This window comes from Homalodisca vitripennis, chromosome 2, assembly GCF_021130785.1.
Source record: "Homalodisca vitripennis isolate AUS2020 chromosome 2, UT_GWSS_2.1, whole genome shotgun sequence".
Classification (NCBI taxonomy): Eukaryota; Metazoa; Arthropoda; class Insecta; order Hemiptera; family Cicadellidae; genus Homalodisca; species Homalodisca vitripennis.
The window spans coordinates 166,011,549-166,034,145 of record NC_060208.1 but is presented as its reverse complement, the minus strand read 5'-3'; the positions used below and the strand labels follow the sequence as shown (position 1 = coordinate 166,034,145).

The following is a 22,597-nucleotide window of genomic DNA, read 5'->3' as shown; positions in this document are numbered from 1 at the left end:
TTAATTAATTCAAGACAGCTCTAACATTTCTTTCGAGCGTAACGGTTAAGTATTTTAAGAACGCTGGACTCGCGCGGCTTGTGGTTTCAGCGGGAAACAAGTTTGGCAACGTCGCTGAGTTCTCGTTGGCCGCTCCAAGGTCACGGGCAAAATAGGCTCCTCCCTCAACTGCACTCTCTTGTGGTTTTTTGTATAGAACTTTTATTTTATTCATTGTAAAATATGCTTCTTAGACTGATTAACAACATTGCCAAGGTTTACTTGCCATTCTTTCCCACGGTTCTGTAATTATATGGACAACCAATTTCGATCATCTTTATTGTACATGAATAAAGGTCAGCTACTATTCAAGACTTTGTCATGTAGGACTGACCAATGCCCTGTCAATACAGAACTCTGAGACAGATTGGTAAGTTGTGTTTTTACATCTGTAACTTTTAAGTAATTTACTCAATAAAGAAGAGTAACACTAAATTTAATACAACTAAATGAACTCTCTCCATTATTGTTGTGTATGCTTATTAATATTATTTTTCCAGCATTTTTCTATTTTGCCGGCCATGGATTCTCTAAGTTAGCATCTAAGTTTATGATGCCTGTTGACTGTCCCAAAGATGAAATTCGACTTAACGATTGTTTATGTGATGAGCAACTGACTCAGATATTATCACAAGGAAATCCACTCCAGCTTCTGGTAATGCTTTTTGACTGTTGTCTCATTGAGTCAAGGTAATTAGTTATTATAGTTTAGAGTAAGTAATCTTCGTTATTCACCTATGCCAATATTTTTTGGTGCATCCACTTAATCTGTATAAGGTAGAATATATTCTATTGTGATTGGTGGGAATGTTGGTTTCCTAATGACTGTTGTAACCATTATACCAGTTTAGGAAAATAGACAAATACAATGAAGGCATTTTACTACAATTTCATCAGGAAAAGCTACTTGTTAATGTAATTTCCTGTTTTTTCATGACAGTCGTGATGATTTAAAAAAGTCATTGTGCACAATAACTCTCATAATTATAAAAGTTGTATTGAATTGAATATTGTTGGCATATTGATATGGTATAATATTAGTATAGCAACCACCCAATTGAACACATCCAAAACAAACCGGTTTTATATTTCACTTGAACTATATATCATTCTATCACAGTCATTGGTATACAGATGTAGGATGAAGATCTTTGAAATTTTAAAATGATGGAATATGTGACATTTATGTTAATGATTTTAGTGTTAATGTACCTACTCTGTCTATATTATATGCTGAAAATACAGAGTACTTTTTGTATATTCCTCTGAATTTCGCATGGATGTAATATTTTAATTGTATGTGGATACTTGTTCCTAAACATCTTTTATTTCAAATAAAAATGTCTATTACTATTTCAATATTTTCAATTTCTTTGTATAGTCTTATTATCTGACTCTTTAAAAGAAAATGGTATGCAATATATGAAAATTGTATAATCACAGAAATTCAGATAAAGATTCAGCTGAATTTTCAGTTTAGTTCTTATTTATTTTAATTTTGTCATAACAGTTATTTCAGTATCATATAGTGCCTTGACCAACAAAAAGTAAGTGGTCTCTTCTATACAATCACTTATTAAATAGCAAAACTTTCGTCAATATTGAGCTACTATCTTAAATTTTGTTTAGAATTTTAGAGGATTAGATATACTTTTAATTGCCATACTAACTCGTTTGATTCAATTTAAAAACATCAAAACATATGGTTTAACAATATTTAACCCTTCGTACGCTGTAAGCGGAATATTCCGCCGAGTAAATCTAACTCGAAACGTTCTAAGCGGAATAGATCACGGAATCCCCTGACAACGCAATATATTTACGTTAGTTCCACAAATTGCCGCCAGAATGCATGAGAGTGAGTATTCGGTGTTCTAATATGACACGATGTGAAGCGTGACTCATCAAAACACCTGGGACCAATCACAATGGAAGCTTTTGTTTACTTTGTCAGTCCGCGCCATCGCCAGTGAGCAAGCTGTACGCTCTACGCGGAACTATTCAAGCGTGTCAGTCAGCTGCCGGCGTCCGCTGTGTATTGTTTATAACCTGCTATACTGCGTTAGCTGTCTGTTGTGTGAGGTTATCCATAACGATAATGTGATAAACTATTTATAGTTTTATATTGTTCATATATATTTCTCATCGATTTTTATTGCATAATTATGGCGAGTCCTGATGATTCAGACTTTGATGATTTTGTACTTGGTGCAATGAACGCTACTGTTTCTAGTGAAATCGGTGACAACATTATTGCATCTGATCTGGAAGACACTGTTTTGCACAATTTTAGTGATGAGGAAGAGGATATTAGTGATGAAGAAGGAGTGCAACGAAATATTCCAGGTAGGCCTAATCAATGGGACAATGTTTCAAATAATGACCCTGGCCCATCAACAACTATACCTGTATACAATGTCAACCAGGGACCCAACTTGCCATCATCTAAAAATGCAGACTCATTACCTGTTGATTACTTTGATTTATTTTTCAATGACAATCTGATTAACCTAATTTGTACTGAAACCAACTACAATGCAAACTTGAAAAAAAAACACACAGGCACTCTCCACACGCAAGGTTGAATAAGTGGACTGAGTTATCTTCAGTTGATCTGAAAGCTTTCATAGGCACTGTTATAAATATGGGAACAATGCCACTGCCAAGACTTGAATCGTACTTTACTACTAATTGGGAGAGTCACACACAGTTTTATAGGGACGTTTTTTCAAAAGATGAATTCTTGAATATTTTTTGGAATATTCATTTCAACCACCATCAAGGACAAGGAGACAGTGGTCAAAAAGATTTCCTAATAAGGCCTGTAATTGAACATGTAAGAAATATGACTCAGTTGTTTTATTATCCTAGTAATAGAGTAGCTATTGATGAGAGCACCATCTCTTTCAAGGGAACAGTTAGTTTCAAAATCTACAATCCTCTAAAACCAACAAAGTTTGGACTGAAACTTTTTGTTTTATCGGACTGTTGTAATGGCTACATTTATGATTTTATCCCGTATTTTGGCAAAAATGACGTCATACCTGGATCTGAACTCCTCAAAACAACCCAAATAGTGAAGTCTCTTTGCCAGTCCGTAATTTTGAAAAATCCTGGAGCACCTGCAAGTGGTTCACATGTATATACCGATAGGTACTATACCAGTCCCGAATTGGCCAGTGAATTATTGAATATGAACACATATCTCACTGGCACAGTAATGCCAACTAGAAAACAAATGCCCCCAGAACCTAAAAGCTACAACCAAAAAGCTAAAAAAGGGCGAGATAATTTCTCAAAGAAATGGTAATATCCTAGTAGTGTCATGGAGAGACAAAAGAGTTGTACATATGCTTAGCACACATGGAAAGGGCAGCAAATCAGATGTTACTGATGTAGCAAGCAGATGGCCCAACAAACCACCAGTTACTAAGCCCAATGTTGTTGATTATACAAAACATATGGGGGCTGTGGATCAGAGTGATCATTTTATATCCTCCTATGAATTCATGCGACGTACCAAGAAGTGGTACAGAAAAATGTTTTTCTGGCTTCTAGAGGTTTGCATTATTGACTCGTATTTGTTGTACAAACAAGTGCAAAAAGACAGCCAGAGAAAACCTCTAAGCCACTTAGGTTTTAGAAAGAGTTTAGTGAGAGCACTAGTGGCAGACAAGATGAGAGCTCAGCCAACCCCAAGGAGACGTGGACGACCTTCTCAAGGACCTCCTGAACAGAGACTGAATGGAAAAATGCATTTCATCAAGAAAAGGGAAAAGGGATCAGCCAGATGTGTGGTTTGTTTGAAGAGGGGTTTGAGGAAAGAGACTATATATCTATGTAAAACATGTGACTCCAAGCCTGCCCTCCACCCAGATTAATGTTTTGAGATTTACCACACGCAAGTCCAATATTAGTGTGCCTTTTTTTTATTTTTGTACCATTTTGTGTTCTTTATATATTCCATATTTGTCATGGATTTGTTCTCTTCATTATCAACTAATTTTGTATAAATAATATAAATTTCTGTTGTGCTAACTTTTGCTACTTTCAGAAAAGTTTATTGGACTTTATATTCCCTTGTATATTTACATGTATATGTACTCATATGTAAATAAAATAAAAGCAATACAAAAACCATCATGTGTTTTCATCAGTTGCAAGACCAATAAAACTAAAAAAAATATAACTTTGAAAAAATTAAAAATTATTTTTTTTTTTTATTTGAGCGTTAGAGCAATTTTATACAACTTGCTTTCAGCGTACGAAGGGTTAAATCTACTGTGATTTAAAAAAAATATATATATAAAACAGGTAACACACACACACCAACCACTATAGTACACCTCATGGTGGTCAAAGGGTTAACTTTTAATGTTGGCTTATTTTAATTTACTAAATATATGCGTCACCTCCCTAAGTTTGACAACAAGACCTCAACTTTCTGTCCTCTCAGCTAAGAGTTATAAACTTCAAAATATTTTCAGAGACTTGTCAATTGGAAGGACAGAGTTTGAGCATGACCTAGGAAACTGTAACATTGTTTTGGGAACAGCAACAAGGAACCATCAGAATGCTTACGAGAGTAACAAGGATGCAAACGGATTGTTCGTCAACCAACTAAAATCTCATTTAGCAGAAGAGGTACCTGTTATCGAAGTACTTCGGGCCAATCAAAGAGGTAATAAAAGGTTATACACCTATATTGGCTGTTTCCAACAAAAAAAGAAGAAAATTAATTGTACAATTAAGTATATTACTTTTGAACGTTTAATATTGTTATTATGATTTTGTCATTCCTTTTTAGCATTTTTAATACTCTTCGATCTTATTTAATTCACAAGTTTTCAGTTTTATTCGTAAACCTGATTATTCCTAATACATGTTTTTCAAATTCTACTTCTATATATGTAAGCCAAATACCAATTACTCATTCATTGTTATTTCTTAAGAACAAAATTTATGAACTTGAACCTTGGTGGTTTCACTTAAGCTGTAAATGTGCTATAAGAAGATATGTAAAAAATTCTTCATTTAAGCAGATTAAAAATATATAAAGCTAAGATCACAGTTATCACTAAATTTAAGAAATAAAGAACTGTAATGCTGAAATGTCTTAAATAAGTTCTTTTTGATCATTAGAAGCATACCACATACTTAAATTTGATAAAAATGATATATTTTAAGGAATAATATGTCAATTTTAAAATTACTATATGAAACAAAATTGCAATGCTCTTCTCCTTGACCTATGTTGTCCTTCTAATTGTTTTACTCAATATTATAGTTTTCCTTAATTGTTTTTGGCCTAAACAACCACCAATTCAAATTTTTAAATTTCCTGATGATCCTAAAATTTTTGATTTTATTATCAAAATAACACCAAAACATTATCCTAAAAGTTTTTTGTATTCCACTGTTTGATTTTAATATATTGCATAAAAGTAGGATGTGTTGCCTAATTTGTTTTGCTTATATTTTTGCTGCGGAGTTTAAAGTATTAATATAAATTACTCAAGAAGTAGTTTTATTTGTATTTGTATTTTAAATGGAAAACACGTTTCTGTTCAAATACAGTCTTGCAGCATTTTAAAATAATACTTTTAATGGAAAACATTTTTCTAAAGTCTGAGCTAACACGCTTGGCTTAAACTCGATTGATGTATGGCTTTAAACCTGAATATAATCAAGGATCTAAATAGCTCAAATGAAAACATTAATCTCAATTTAAGCACATTACACACAGATAGTTTCGAATGGTTAAAGGAAGATCGATTCTTACATAAAGAATGACAAAGCGGCAAGCATGCATGATTCTTTATTGGGCAAACTTCTTACTGAGCTAGTGAAATCTGTGGACTCTATTGTAGAGCTGAAGGATACAGTGCAGTAACCTATAGAGTCTACACTTTAAATCCACCCAAAATTCCACCTCAAATCTTCAGTTGAAAGTTGGTCCTCATTGATACTTCTCTGTAATCCAATTCCTCAGGAACTTTGCAATAACAAGTGACTATAGGTATTTAAACTGAAACTTTATTAAAGCAACCATTTTTACAGTTTATAGTGCAAGAGAAACAGTTTTCTAAGTAGAATTCCCTTGAATTCAACCAACTACCACTTTCAGTTTAAACAGCTGGAGTTTCCTGTTACGTTATGTTTTACCATGACAATAAACAAAGTACAATGTCAGTATTTTAGTGGCCTTCAGTAGGACACTATCAGAAGCGCACTGAACATACACAGCACCACCCAGATCGTGCCACTCCACCAATTCAGTGGTGATCATTTGCCTTGACATCTTCCTTTCCGAATGACCCTTGTATTACATCAACCTATTATTTCTAGAAGTTTGATATTACATCATGGATTAATGTCCTTTCCTCTACAAGACTAATCTTGAATACTTGTTTGTTATTAGAATTCCGTGAGAAACAACAGCAGCCTACAATATTTTTTAGTGGAGCTGATAACTGCAGTCTTACAGATCCTGTTAAAGGTAAACATATGCTTAGATGTAATTTATTTGTTTATCACAATTCTTATATTTAAAACATGTTTAATTCCTTGTGTTCCTTGTATTTCCTTGAGGGCCAGATTTACATAACATTAAATCATTTGTCATCTTATGCTATGGTCATATACATTAATAGTACATAATAATGATACATTTTTAATTCACAGTAATTAATTAACTGTATACACAACAAATAGATGCCTGGTTACATAACACAATAAGAATGATTGCTGTTATCAAAACTCCTACACAATGGTTATCAATATAAGCCACATTCCACCACCCAAGTAACGATGCACAAATTCACACACAACAAATGTTTACAAAAAGATCATGGAAAATATAAATTTACATGTAAATTAAGATACCAATGATGTCAAGCATAATGGGTTCTGCTCAAATAGATGATAGATGTGGAAAATTAATTCAATCTCACAAGTGTATGGACTCATAAATAATATTCAATAAAATCTATGATATGCCGTATATTACTCAAAAACTACCAGGTTACAGTAGGACACACAGTACATGGTCTAAGTTAAACAGAATTAGAACCCGACATGGCAGATGCGGATGCCTGTTACACAAACGGGATGAACAATAATCTCACAATCTCCACTTTGTGATTTGAGAGAACCTCAAACCATCTGACACATCATGGAACAGTATCCACAAGATCGTACAATGATGAACCACAAGACTTCACTAGATTTATTGGTAAATACTTTAGATGTTCACCTGTAATTTGTACATTTTTATTATATGTGCATTTTTATATTCTACATAATGTGTGTATTTCTTTAAGCCTTTTGTTTTTTTTTTTTTGTAATGTTTCAAAAGCCGTACAATACATACCGCCATCAGTAGATGGCCTGTGGTTTGTGTCTCTTTTAAATCATTACAAACAGTGGACAATGAAACAATCTACAAATTATTCAGAGCATCTGAAATTCATTCTAGTTTATAACATAATCAAAAAAGGTAATCACAGCATTTTTGTATTGAACTGAAAAATATTTTATTGGAAACTATAACAACGTAAACATTTGCTCTATTTAACAAAAACAATAATTTATTCCTACAAAATTATTAAATTTATAAATACTGTTTACTCCTGATAGTCTGTAACATTTTACAGTTGTAACTCGAATCACCATGATAGTATGTAACACTTGTTTTGTAATGTTTAAATAAACTTTACTTTTTCTTAAAATGTAACTCCAAAATTGTTTACAGTTGAAGAGAATGTCATAATACATTATATGCCTACATAGAATTTTATTGTGCACGGTTTTACAGTTAAATTCTATGAAATAGAGCTTAAAATTGGCAGCCTGATGTTTTTTACAATCCAGCTTCCGTCCCCAGTCCTATAAATGTCGGGCTATTAAGAGTCCACTATATTTATATAGTATATATAGTAAACATTAGTATATTTTAGAGATGGAAACAATTTAAAAAACATACTAATTTTTTATGTTGGCTGCCATTGTGAAACAAATAAGAACACGTAAAACTAATTTTAAAATTTGGGGCATGAAACGAGCTTTAAAATTATGATCACTTAATATATGTTTAACTTTTAAAGTTTTCGAGATACAAATCCATGTCCTTTAGTTTCAGTAACATCCCTTAGTAAATTGAAACAATTAAAACTAATTTTATTACACAGCTGATAGTTAATTTAGTGGAGGTAAATTTATTTGGTAGTTATAGCTCATGCTGTTATTATTTATGGGTGGTTTGTAACACCCTGTATACACATACATATGTATATACTAATATAAGTGATTTCATATGTCTACGATTGCGCCCCTAAAACAAAATAAATATCTTCTACTGCATGAAAATGAATAGATGTTTGTCACTAGCTTGCTTCTATTTGGTTGCATGGTTTCACAGCTTGTGTCTACTGTGCAGATATACAAATACGTATTATGATAAGTTTATTAATTGTGAATTCTAAAGTTGCAACTTTAAAAAATATTCAAGTATTTAAAATTTGTTACTAAGAATTTTGATTTTTTTATACTACTGATCTGTTAGTTTATTGTAATATTGGTTTTGCATTAATGCATTAAGTCGTGATATGTAATTTATAAACATTTTTATAAAGCTGATTTTGTTTGCTACCTTATTTCAGTTTTCAGTATAATTACTATTAATTAATATTGTACCTTTTGTAAACAGGTATACAGAATTTGAATTTTTTAAACTGTAATGCAACACTAATTAATGTAAAAAAATAAAATAAGCCAGTTTTATTTTTTCTAAATTATTAATAAGAGTGTTATGTTATTAAAACAGACGAGAACAATAAAATAATTTATTCAACATTCAAACATTCATAAACTCATTCAGATGTACTAAAAATGTATAATAGTGATTGTAATTGATATAAAAATAAAAACTTGAACAACTCATTAAACACATGGGGCATGTTGGTGGTTATTCATGTAATAATTATCAGTAAATACCTCTCTTTTTGTATTTTACTAGTATTTTTATATATGTTAAAATCACTATTAGAATTTTTAGTACAATATAAAAGGACTAAGAATGTAGGATGAATTATTTGTATTACATTAAAAAATGTTTTTTTAAATATTTTAATAATTTCTCTTAAAAATAGAAGCAATTCTGTATGACATTATTTTGTAAGAAAATAATCACTTATGAGTAATCTATGCATACAAACACAGTCACCAATGTTCGTGTTGGTATTGGAACGGATCTTCATATTGTGTCCTAAGGTGTTCAACATTGTTAGGCACCACTTTGACATATACTAATAACTAACTAATAATTTTGGCTGAACTAGGAGTGCCTGGTTATTGAGAAAATAATATCTTCAATGAGCAAATCTCAAAGCTTCAATTTGATTTTACTGAGTAAAAACGGGTTTTCTGAATTTTTCAAAATATCTATTTCCAGCCATAACATTGCGCATATTAGGTATCAGGTAAGAGTGCTTAATTTCTCAGATTTCAGCCACTTTTTTTTCAAGACGTGGAAGATGATTCGCGGCCAGGTCATCCTTCAACATCAAAAACGGAAGACAATGTCGAAAAAGTTGCTAATTTGATTCGGTCTGACCGACGATTAAGCATTCGTGCAGTTGCTGAATCTGTAGACATTGATAAAGAATGTGTACGGCAAATTTTACATGACAATTTGAACATGCGAAAAGTGTGTGCAAAAATGGTACCAAAAATTCTTATGATTGATCAACAAGCAGCTCGTAAAAATGTTTGTACTGGCACTTTGAATGCCATTGAAAATGACCCAAATTTATTGGAAAGAATAATAACATGTGATGAATCGTGGTGTTTTACTTATGATCCGGAAACGAAGCGCCAATCCATGCATTGGAAGACCTCAACTTCACTGAGAGCCAAAAAAGCAAGAATGAGCAAGTCAAAATTTAAAGCAATGATGATTGTTTTTTTCGACATTCGTGGGATTGTGTACCTTCACTGGGTTCCTGAAGGTCAAACAATTAATCAACATTACTATCTTGAGGTACTTAATAAACTACGTGAAAGAGTAAGAAAAAAACGACCCGAAATGTGGAAGGACAAATCATGGATTTTGCACCAAGACAATGCGCCAGCTCATACCGCGTTATCTGTCAAGCGGTTCCTGACCAAGTACAGCATCCCAGTGTTAGAACATCCACCTTACTCGCCAGACCTAGCACCATGCGACTTTTATCTTTTCCCTAAGGTGAAATCTGCATTGAAAGGTACGAGATTTGAATCCGTAGAAGCTGTTCAAGAAAAAGCGGCAAGACTCCTGAAAGAGTTGACAGAAGATGACTTTCAGCATTGTTTCCAACAATGGAAAATTCGCATGGAGCGTTGCAGGGATAGAGAAGGGGTGTATATTGAAGGTGATAATAAGTAATTATGTTTAAAATGAAAATAAATTTTTTTACAATATCTGTCCCGTTATTTAATAGCCATACCTCGTATACTTCTATACTGTTGTATAAAAATCTAATAGTGTCTCTATGTGTTCATGTGTTACTCAATTATGTAAAGACTACTACTATATATTGGTTGTACTGACATTTTACATGGACATTCTTAGGGTCCCAGGTTAACATATACACCTATTTCTATTTTGAAAATCCCTCCGGACTACACTCCAATGGTTCTGAAAACTTCCTTACATTCCATCATCCATTATATTTATGGACTTGGGCTTAATGAGCAAATAGTAAATGTCTTTTGAATCACCTTTCAAAGTCAAGACTAAGTATATTTGTGCAAAATTTAATAGAGGAATTAGATAAAGGTAATAAACCTTTAGGAATTTTTATGGATTTGACTAGAGCGTTTGACAGCGTAATTCATGACGAACTTATAAATGTTCTGGAAGATTTAGGCTTAAAAAATAAAGAAATAAATTGGTTTCACTCTTACATCAGTAACCATAATCAATACGTTGAATTATCATACTTAATTAATAAAGACAAAATCAATTTTGTATCCGAAAAAAGCTCATAAAGTATGGCGTACCACAAGGTTCTATTTTGGGTCCCTTACTATTTATTTGCTATATAACAGGATTTTCTACAGTAGCAGAGGAAAACAAAATGTGTTTACACGCTGATGATGCACGCGTAATTGTCAAAGGAAAGGATCCTAAGGTAATTGAAACATCATCTCTTAATTGTTTGAATAAAATTAACTCTTTTTTAACTAAAAAAAAATTGTTACTTAACCCCGGCAAAACACATTTTATACCCTTCAAAACACACCAATCGAAGTTTAATTTTCAATATGACATTAAGATAAATAACCAAAATATAATGGAGGTAGAGGAAACTTGTTTCCTAGGTCTAATAATAGATCAAAATTTAAGCTGGAATCAACATGTACAAACCATAATAAAAAAAGCATCATCTGGCCTGTACGCCCTTAGGCAAATGGCAAACCTTTGTAACCAGGATACTTTAAAACAAATTTATTTTTCTTTAATACAATCCCATGTAAGCTACGGGATCAGTGTATATGGAGCTACTTCAAATAAAAACCATGAAAAAATTCTTATACTACAAAAAAAAATCAATACGGTTAATTATAAATTTACTATGGCAAGCAACCGTTAAACATTTATTTGCACAAATAAGAATTTTAACTGTTTACAGTCAATACATATACGATACAATAACTTACACAAAATTTAAAAATATACCTAACTATACCACTCATAGATATAATACTAGGAGTGGTATAATTTTTGAAAATCATAAATTAGAGCTGTTTAAAAAGAAAACTGAATACGCCGGTACACGATTTATTCAATACATTCCTATTGACGTAAAAAAAATTGAAGGAATCAATCTGTTTAGAAATAAATTAAAAAATTATCTCATATCACGATCATTTTATTCTTTTGAAGAATTTTTTGAGGACTTGGGCCATTAAACAAAAATAAAAATTGAGTTGATTTTAGTTGTTTAAATTAACAATATTTATGTTAAGTTAACATAAGATTTTAGATAGGTTAACCTGTATCTGTGATGATATTAGTCTATCTGTATTTGTGACACTATTCTGACTGTATTTATAATATTACAGCTTTGAATAAAGATCTATAACTATGACTATAATAATTTACACATTTACTACTCATAACACAGTATTACACATTTAAATCGGCGATAGTAAATGTTTGTTGTTATTCATCTGGCAAAGTCAGATACATTTTGGAACTACAGGAAAATGCCATAATTTATTCCACCATAAGTGTGTTAACTGAAAAGCTAAAGGCCTCGACTTTAGTCTCCCTTTATTCTTAAGATTTCTCTACATTGATCCAAAATAGTTAAATCGTTAAAGCATTTCAACAATCAAATATCTTGAAATATTGGAGAGAAATTCAAGAAATTTTAAAGGTACCTATAAAAAATATATATTATGGATTAAGAGATTTTAATATCTTCCAATGATATTAAAATCTTCCGCTTATCTAAGGATTATTATTGAAATGTTATTTTAAAAGAATACTCATGGTGTCCCTGTTTTTCCGTTCGAAATTGCATGTGAAACCGCAGGTAACTGCTAGTGTTTAAATTGTATATTGATAGGGAGAAAGTAAAATATAAAATTATAAATAAAATTTAGATGTATTTATAAATCTTTATTCCCTAAGCTTCATTCCTTCTTTTTTATTAGTAAAATTGTATTTCTTTATCAATATTTGATCATAATAATCCTATAATTGAACAATAGTTTGTTTTATAAACATGAATAGAATAAATTTTTGTTGTTATAGATAATCCACAACTACAAGAGAAACTCCGGTCTGAGCTCAATTTCCAGAGTTACGAACAAGAGATATACTTCAGTAAAACTAATGAACATTTTAAAATTCATGTAAGCAAGCACAAGAACTGCTTTCTGAATTCCATTGATTTAAGATTTCCAGACGACTTTGCATATAATTTCACTGTGGAGGTCAATCCATCTGTGAGTATGTTGTTTCTGTATCTAGTAACCAGCCTTAGGAACTTTTAATGCAATACAATATACATATGTGATATTTATGCAATGAAAATACACTTGTTTGAGGACACCTATCTTAAAAACAATACATAAATCAGAATGAAAACATGTGGATAAAATATTTTCCTGCATAGCTATTTTAATAATATTTTTTGATTGAAAAACAAATTTAAAGTAATAAAAAAAATTGAAGAGGAGCTGGCTCCCATATACACAATTAGCATTTGATTTATGGTTGGCTGATTGTGTCAACTTACAGAGCAACAGGTAATACAGTGACTACAACACACATACTAAAAGTTCAATTGAATATTAAAAAGACTTATTTGACAGCAATGATCTGTATTTTTCAAATCTATATTATTATATACTACGATAGTTGGAAATATGATTAAGTAATATTTTAAAAGACTCACACATGCTTCTTTTTTCAGGACGTTAAGTTGAAAGTGAGGCAGAGGGTAGTGACAGTATACAATATACAGAAAGTAAAGGTATGGTAAAAATAAAGTTATATTCCAGTACGAGTTGAAATTATTGGTTGAATGAAAACAATAAACAAAATGGTATTGGTAAATGACTGTGCTCAAATTTTTGGTAAACTGGCTTTTCTCAGCTCTGAATTTGGCACAATGTGCATTTTAGTGATGTCCTGCATCATCAAGTACTGTGCTGTAGTGTGAATCCCCTGAGTGAAGTCTAGTATGCTGTAAATGAGAATATTATTAAAGTAAAAATAACTTGTATGTGTACTATCCTACAGTAAACTGTCTGAAATTGTGTCTAAATGACAAAATATGCAAATTTGATCAAATTAAACTAAATAAAGAACTAGTATGTAATACAGATTAAAAATATGATGAGTTTCCTTCAAGAGAATAGTTACGATGTACATTTACTGTGCTGTTTGGTCGCGTGCGGGTCTGTCCTGCCCGGGAGCACCTGTGCGTTCGGGCCTTCTGTCTCCGCAGTTCCCATTCAATGATCAACTCAGAACTGGCACAGACCAGGGGAATCCAACTATCTAATTAAAACTATTTATCTCAACCCCTCTCCCCCCACATATTAAGTCATTGGCCTACACGTACGTTTTATTTGTATGGATCCTATTTCTAGATATACATGATTATCTTGATCATAAAACAAATAGTCCTCTACCTAACGTTTTATTTAACATAGTTTAAAGCTTTTTAAATCAACTTTTGGTTTGCACATAGTTTCTGTTGTATTTTTAAATTATAGTTGGAGAAATGGGTAGTTATAAGCTATTTACTTGGTTAGTGTTTTATGCAGTTTACACAGAATTCACACTGAACTGTATGAATGCTACACTATCTATTTTGTATTGTGTTGTAAATAGTAATGTTTAGTAAGGTAAATATTGAATTATTATATAAATTTACATTGTTGACATAACATTCTGCAAGTATGGCAATCTTTCCCGTGTGTGTGTGTGTGTGTGCACGTGCGTGTGTGGACGTGTGTGTATTTATGTATTTAATATGTATATATATATATATATATATATATTTATTTATTTATTTGTTTATTTAAAAAACATTATTGTACATTTAGGGAATTAATTCATTATATTATATGCCTAATTAGTTTGTTTAAGTTTAACTCTTGATTTAAAACTTAGGAAAAATTATAAAAAATAACTTTGCATGTGAAAAAATGCTGTAATATGTAGGGTTTTTCATTACTTTTCATATTATTGATTTTGTGTACAAAATTATTTGAATTTCCAGTATTGTTTTTTCTTACAAAAACCAAGTAAAAGAATATGTGTTGTACACTTATAAGCATTTTTACTTTTCAAAAAAGTTACAAGTATTAAACATATTGGCTATTAATTTGTAGATATTTTTATTCTGAATGAAAAAGCAAAACCTGAATAGAGTTAGTTACAACAATCCCAACTAAAACCACAATTATTTTAATAGAATGCTGTAATTTTGACATTTTAATTACTAGTGAAGGTACCCTAAAGACTTAAAACAACAACTAGGCCAATGGATTAAATAGTTGTCTCTAACTAGTCACAGTAATGATCTTTATTACTAAACTAGTGCTGTGATGACTTATTTAAATTTTAATTACATAACGTTCCTATGATTGTTAAGGTATTTGTTTATACATATTTAACCCTTTTAATGCCGACGTGCGCCGCGAGCGCTCGTCACTGTTTATTTGAGAAATGCCGACGTGCGCCGCGAGTGCACGTCATTAGGTTTTACGAAAAATGCCGACGTGCGCTGGGGGCGCTCATCCGGTTTTTGTTATATTGTAGTTTTAATTATTGACTAAATGCCACTAAACTTTGCATACTGTATCTAGACACTACTACTATTGATACAAACTCAACATGTGATGACGTTATCAGCTGTTTTCAACCTCATTTACGTCCAATCATTCAGTGAGCGTCTGGTTTCTGTGGTAATACGTTGTTGCTAGGTTATTTTTTAATGGGAATTATTCGTGCTTTTCTTTTGTTTATTTCAGTTTGCTTATATTATTATTAGTTTTGTGATTATTGTAAATAGATTTGACCATGAGTAAAAGAGGGGGATTCATACTTTGTGCTTCGGCAAACACAAGTGTTAAAAAATTTTAAATTATGTACCCTATATCTATATTGTAAATAATTAATTTTAATTTTATGTAAACTACTTTATTTATTATTTCAACAAACAATTTTATACATTGGGCTAAACAACACGTGTAAATAAAGTGATTTTGAATGAAACTGACCAAAATATGTCTTACTGAATTTTACTGTAAAATGTGGACTTTACAAGGTTTTCAATAAAATGCTGTAACTTCACTATTTTTCAAGGCAAGTTCTTCAAATATGGTGTGTGTGTTAACAATTAAATATAGTACAATTGCCAGTAACTACTTTTTAGTTAAGGCTAATAATAAAGGTACCTTTATATGTTCAAACAAATTTTTTTTAAGTTTTTGTTTTTTTTATTTTTTGTTTTTTACAAATATAAATTATATAAATTTGTAAAAATTTTAATACTCATTTGTTTCAAACACTTCACATTATGACATAAAAAACAACACCTCAATGGATAATTTCCTTCAATAAATAAAAAAGTTATACATTTTAAAAAAATAGTTGTCAAATTATGGAAAAAGGGCCTGGCATTCTTCGCATGTACTTTTTGAAAACAGGTTGGCATTTTTCGAATGGTCACTGAAAAAATGTCTGGCATTAAAAGGGTTAAAGTACTTGTTCTGTACAGTGAGTGCTAAAATCTGTTTTATTCTTGAATTATCAAAATTTCTTGAGTGCAAAATGTATTACTGTCCTGTTGTTTAATTAGTGCTATTAAGTATTTTATATTATTTTTAAACAAGAACTTCATTATTATGACCTTAATTAGGTTAAAGTAGTATTAAGGGGACAAATAACCGTAGTTGTATTGTATATACTGTTCCAGTCATCATTGTTTGTGACGGTGAGCATTAATGGGCTAAGACGGGCAGATGATGGGTTTGTAGCTGGTCCTCATGATATCTACCAGTTCACCGTGGACTGCCCTATCATAACCAAGGGACAGCTCTGGCACCAGAACAATGTGGAATCTCACTGACTCTACAAAACCTGTAGGTTCACATGTTTATATGCTTTGTGTTATGTGGAAATAGGATTTTTCCGGATATTTGCCATTGTTCAGTGATACAAAAAGAAAATCAGTTACACTATATTTCGAGATTTGAAATTTCATTTCTTCTTCAGATAGATAAATAACTTAACAATTAACTACAGTCTAGGTTAAAATAAACAAATTATACCACAGTGTTGTGACACACATAAGACAGAAATCAGAAAACCATATTGTCTGTAAACTCTATGCACACTATCACTAGATGCACTTAATATAAACAAAACCCTAATTATAAAAACTAAACTAAAGAATACAGGTTACAATAGATCTGCAATGAATGACCAACCACAGAGAACTTACCACAGGCCAATAGTAAATGGTAATCATTACAGCAGAAACAATGTGGCAGCAAAAAAAAGAACCGGAGTGGGTCTTTTTTATTATTTGTTTATTCTAGATAAACTTCTGAAACCATACTGTGATTCCACATTGGCTTATTACAAATCTCTTATATGTCAAATTGTATGTTAGAAAGTAAAATTTATACATATTTATTAGCGAATTTTATACAGTTTGCTATTTTATAGGCATTTGTAATAGTGGTGCACAAAAGACCAAACAGGAAAAATCTCTTGACATATGTGACGTACAGCATATGTTGGGGTGCGGACAGAAATAAAATTATAAATCCCAGGCCTCTGGGAGAAATTCCAAAGGTCAGGTCCCACCATACATCATATTCTGCTATTGTGAGAATTCGGCATCGTCCAAAAACTTCAGAAATGCGGATGGGGAGGAGTTATTATTAGAACCAACAAAATTACAATAAAGCCTAAAGGGCAACACCCATTCTAGCATGGTTGAATTTGATCTGAGAGAGTAGAGTTAGTGGTGATAGTCCAAACCTCCGAGGCGAGAGGATTATGTGTCGGGTCTTATAATATATATACGAGGGTCGTCCATAAAGTAACCACCGTTTGGGTGTGGCACGATAAGTAGTGGGGGTAGCGCCGCCATTCGCACAACGGTGTGCGCAGCCGTTCAGTACGCTTACAACGTAAAAACATGAGCGCCGTGATAGAAAATCCCGCCAAGTGTGAAGTGCGTGGTGTAATAAGATTTCTGTGGTCGAAAAGTTACACAGCAGCTGAAATTCATCGTGAATTGAGTGTGGTGTATGGTCCAAACATTATGAGTGAAGGTGTAGTCCGTCAATGGGTTTGTTTTTTTAAAAATGGAAGAATGAACGTTCACGATGAAGACCGGAGTGGTAGGCCATCTCTCGTCAGTGATGACTTGGTGAACAAAGTGGATGAGAAAATTCATGAGAACTGTCGCTTCACAATCATTTCAACTTTCAGATCATTTTCCTGAAATTTCTCGAAGTCTTGTGCATGAGATAGTGACTAGGCTATCACAAGTTTTGTGCTCGTTGGATTCCAAAAGTGCTCACCGATGATCACAAAATGAAAAGAATGAGTTCTGTCATAGACTTTCTTACTCGGTATGATGAAGGAGAAACATTTTTGAACAGGATCGTTACAGGAGATGAGACTTGGGTAGCCTATGTGAATGCCGAAACAAAACAACAGTCAATGCAATGGGGTCATACCGCTTTGCCAAGCAAGCCAAAGAAAGCTCGCCAATCTTTCTCAGCGAGAAAATTGATGGCTACAGTTTTTTTGGGATGCTAAGGGCATCTTGCTCATTGAATTTATGGAGCGTGGTACGACCATTACAGCTGCAGTTTACTGTGAAACCTTAAAACGGCTATGACGAGTGATTCAAAACAAGCGTTGAGGTCTTCTGACATCTTGTGTTGTGTTTGTCCATGACAACGCCCGCCCTCATACAGCTGAAAGAACAACAAAACTTTTGGAAAAGTTCAAATGGGACGTTTTTGACCACCCCCCTTACAGCCCGGACTTGGCTCCCAGTGATTTCCATCTTTTCCCGTACATGAAGCGGTGGCTTGCATCTCAGAGGTTTGCTAGTGATGAGCTTCAAAACGTTGTGACAGGTTGGCTACGTTCTCAGGCGACAGATTTTTTTAAAGACGGAATTTCAAAAACTGTTGAAAGATATGATAAGTGCTTGAATTTGTATAAAAGTAGAGAAAAGCTGTAGTTTTAAAATTTATATAATAAACTTTTTGTTTCTCAACTGGTTTATTTTTTATTTCAAAACGGAGGTTACTTTGTGGACGACCCTCGTGTGTATATATATATATATATATATATACGAGGGTCGTCTATGAAGTAACCGCCGTTTGGGTGTGGCGCGATAAGTAGTGGGGGTAGCGCTGCTATTCTCACATTGGCGTGCGCAGCCGTTCAGTACGCTTCCACTTTAGTTTAACAACGTTCTATTATTAGTTTTTTACTTGATAAAGGCAAGAAATCAGTAAATATAGACTGTAGAATGTCTAAAGTTTATGGTGAAAGTTGCATTAACAGTGGAAATTTTGACAAGTGGTTAAAACTGTTCAATAATTGGATGTGACAGTGACTGATGAATACCACTCTGGTCCACCAGTTGCAGTCCCAACTCCCTCACTTGAAAGTCGAATTGATGACGTATCTATGCCGACGCTGAAGCTTGAGTTTTGTTATTATCTCAAAGAGCAGTGTACAATGAAAAGTCATTACTACTCACACTTGCTTTAAAACAAGGTGTCACCAACAGCCATGAGAGAGAAAAGTCGTGAATCTCAGAGGAGAGATGTGATTCTCCAGCAAGACAATGCACGTTCTCATATTGTTCAACTAATCCGTGAAACCATCGACAAAATGGGCTTGGAAGTACTGCCTCATCCTCCTTACAGTCCTGATTTACAATAGTGATTTCTATTTTTTTTGGTGCACTGAAGGAAGCATTATGTGAAAAGAGGTTCCAAGACTTACAAAATAATAAAGGTCTTGAAAAAGTAGGGTTGTAATATATATATATATACCAGAAGGTTTTTTCGATCTTCAAAGAGAGGTTAGGTGCCAAATGGCTCATATATTTACAGAAACAGATTATTCTCTTCCAACAAATAAACCACGGTATATTGGTTCAAAAGATTTATAAATTTTCGTGTATCTAAGTACACTTCTTCAGATAAATATAAATTGTATAAATATTTACATAAATTATGACATAAAAAGTGGGTAAGAACTCACACAATGTTTGTTTTTTCTAAATACAATTTATATTTATCTGAAGATGTGTACTTAGATACACGAAAATTTATAAATGTTTTGAACCAATATACCGTGGTTTATTTTTTGGAGGAGAATAACCTGTTTCTGTAAATATATATATATATATATATATATATATATATTTTACCTTAATAAAATTAATTACTTTAAAGTAGGTGTCCTTTGCTCATTAAAGATACATTAGCGGTTGTTTGGGACTTGGACAGAAAGTGAGAGCTGCCACCTTGGCCTGCTTCATTTAAAACAGCCGGTATGTCCTCAAATTCATATCACATGCTCTGTGAAACACTCACTCTTGACCTCAAATCTTAAACTTTCTCACAGCTTGCTGTATCTTCAGTAAGCAATCAAACAAATTCCCCCTGGAGGGTTTACTTCTGGCTACTTTTGTACATTCCAGTTGAATGTACACACTGGGTACAGCTAAATGGATGTGTAACTTATATCTAGGCAATTGTATGGATTTCCAGGAATGGCAGCTCACTAACTGCACATGTTGAGATACTAGGGTGCAAGGGTATGTCGATAGGACTAGTCTACTATGGAGGATCACTGTTGGGGCTCCCTAAGTGTTAAAGGCTGATTCTAGCCTAGACATAAGAGCTTGCCATCTCTCCCTGCTATGATTAGAGGCTGGTTCAGGGTTGGCCTCCCCTAGGAGATTTAGAGCCCAAAATCCTTCCTCATGGATCTTAAAAGGAGGCTGCCTCTATACCAAATCTTACTTATACTGAATATTCTGTCGCTCCAGAAATAAGCACAAGGCTCTTATAGGGCTTAGTGTAATGAGAGGTTTCTTAGCTTCTTGTCCAAATAGAACAAAATAAATCAAGACAACTCAACAATATCATGTATTTAAAATAGTAACAATGCTATGATGAAATAATGAATCTAACAATGTCTTCAGCCATATTTCATAATAATATATGAATGTATATTATAATTTTAGCATAGTAAAGGAATAATACCAAAAATGTTTGACCTTATGTATAAAAGTAAGTACTTTATGATGTCAATCCTCTGTGACATATTTTTCAAACAGTACTAATACTGATAAGAAGTTAAATAAATACTATACTAACAATACAACAATGTGTATGTTAATGAAATGCTTATTTTACAGGTAAGGATTTGAAGCTACAGCTCTTCGCTGGACTGTGATTATAGTGCAATTCCATACTGATAGCACTAGGCAGGTTAATTCAGCACAATTCAAGATGACTATGGGTCCAATGAATATATCCTGAGGATTATGTTATTGTAAATAAAAAGATTTTGTAATTTTAAATTGTTTGTTAAGAGTAAATATGTATATGTATTACATTTGAATCAAATATATTAATATTGTATGTACACTGTTATAGATTCTTTTAAAAATTTTGTGAAGAGTATATATGTATATTTATTAAATTTGAATCAAATATATTAATATTTTATGTACACTGTTATGGATTCTTTTAAAAATATTATGAAGAGTATATATGTACATTTATTAAATTTGAATGAAATATATTAATATTTTATGTAAACTGTTATGGATTCTTTTAAAAGTATTTTCCTGCTTAAATACTCTAAAAATTTAAGAAATATTGCTATTTATAAAGTATTGGGATATTTGCATACAATAGACTATGTAAAATATTTTTTTTACAATGTATGACATTCATTTTATATAATTAACTATCTTCAATGGATAGATAAAAACTATAGTATGCTGTTTTGGTTTTTCAGTGTTCGACTTTATTTCTCAGTAGAAACTAATAGAGAGCTGAATTGAGTTTTTAATTTTTTTAAATTTGGCATTCATATCACTAGTGCTCTCTATAAGGTGCCAAAGTTGATAGGGGACATCATTAAGTCAACTGGACTGTATCTGATAGAAAGTATGTGAAATTTTATTAAATTTATAATATGATATTTTATTGAAAATTTGGGAAAACAAATATTTAATAAACATATTGGTTATAAGTATTAAGTCTCTAATGGTGAAGCCTAAACCACCTCAGTGGGTTGGTACATTAACTAACCCTTTCCGCTCACCATGTCGAGTTAAATTCAGCCAAGAAAGTTCCAACACTTGTGTTTTTTTGAGTCACTTTTCCATGTGATCAATATTTATACACATTTTTACTTGTATTCTGACGTAATCAACTGTATATAATTTACCCTATCTGTGGATCTCAACCATTCCATTACTCTAGTTATGAATATTCTGTGTTTGTGTGCACAATACTTTTGTTTTAGTAATGTCACATAATTCGTGTGACATTTTCCTATAGATAACATGAATTTGTCGTTGAACAAGATTTTACTAATCTATCAGAATTAAAATACTTTTTATTGTAATTTTCTTTACAGAATGGACAAAATCAGACATAAAACAATACATCACAATAAAGTATAAAATACAATGTACAATAAAAACATTGTACCTGACTGGAAAACTAATCATTATAATCTACATCTTAGTGTATCTAAGTGTTTATATTTCACATCTAACATCATTTCTTTTAGAATATTCATGTGTTATAATTAAGAATACATGGTTTGAATTCCTAAAAGTGAACAAGACTAATGTTCTTATGAAAAGTTTCCTTATACTCGTATCTAGCACTTTCATTTCATCAAAAAGGGTCTGAAGAGTATCAACCAACTCCTAGCTAAATTTTTAAAGATGGATTTTTGGACTACATGAAGATG

General features: G+C 32.1%; 1 protein-coding gene across 2 annotated transcripts in view; it reads left to right on the top strand.

Annotated features, from left to right (window-relative positions):
* Positions 1-21,250, top strand: part of LOC124355002 (mucosa-associated lymphoid tissue lymphoma translocation protein 1-like) — a 71,220-nt gene extending 49,970 nt beyond the window's left edge. The window contains exons 10-16 of one of the 2 annotated variants that reach the window (XM_046805868.1): positions 540-729; positions 4,527-4,720; positions 6,461-6,538; positions 12,842-12,942; positions 13,506-13,565; positions 16,524-16,689; positions 21,021-21,250. In XM_046805868.1, coding sequence (XP_046661824.1) covers positions 540-729; positions 4,527-4,720; positions 6,461-6,538; positions 12,842-12,942; positions 13,506-13,565; positions 16,524-16,676 — 776 coding nt within the window. In that variant the 3' untranslated portion in view covers positions 16,677-16,689; positions 21,021-21,250. Of the gene's footprint in view, positions 1-539; positions 730-4,526; positions 4,721-6,460; positions 6,539-12,841; positions 13,036-13,505; positions 13,566-16,523; positions 16,690-21,020 lie in introns of both variants that reach the window. The other variant, XM_046805867.1, reaches the window with a different exon arrangement.
* Positions 21,251-22,597: the final 1,347 nt, after the last annotated feature.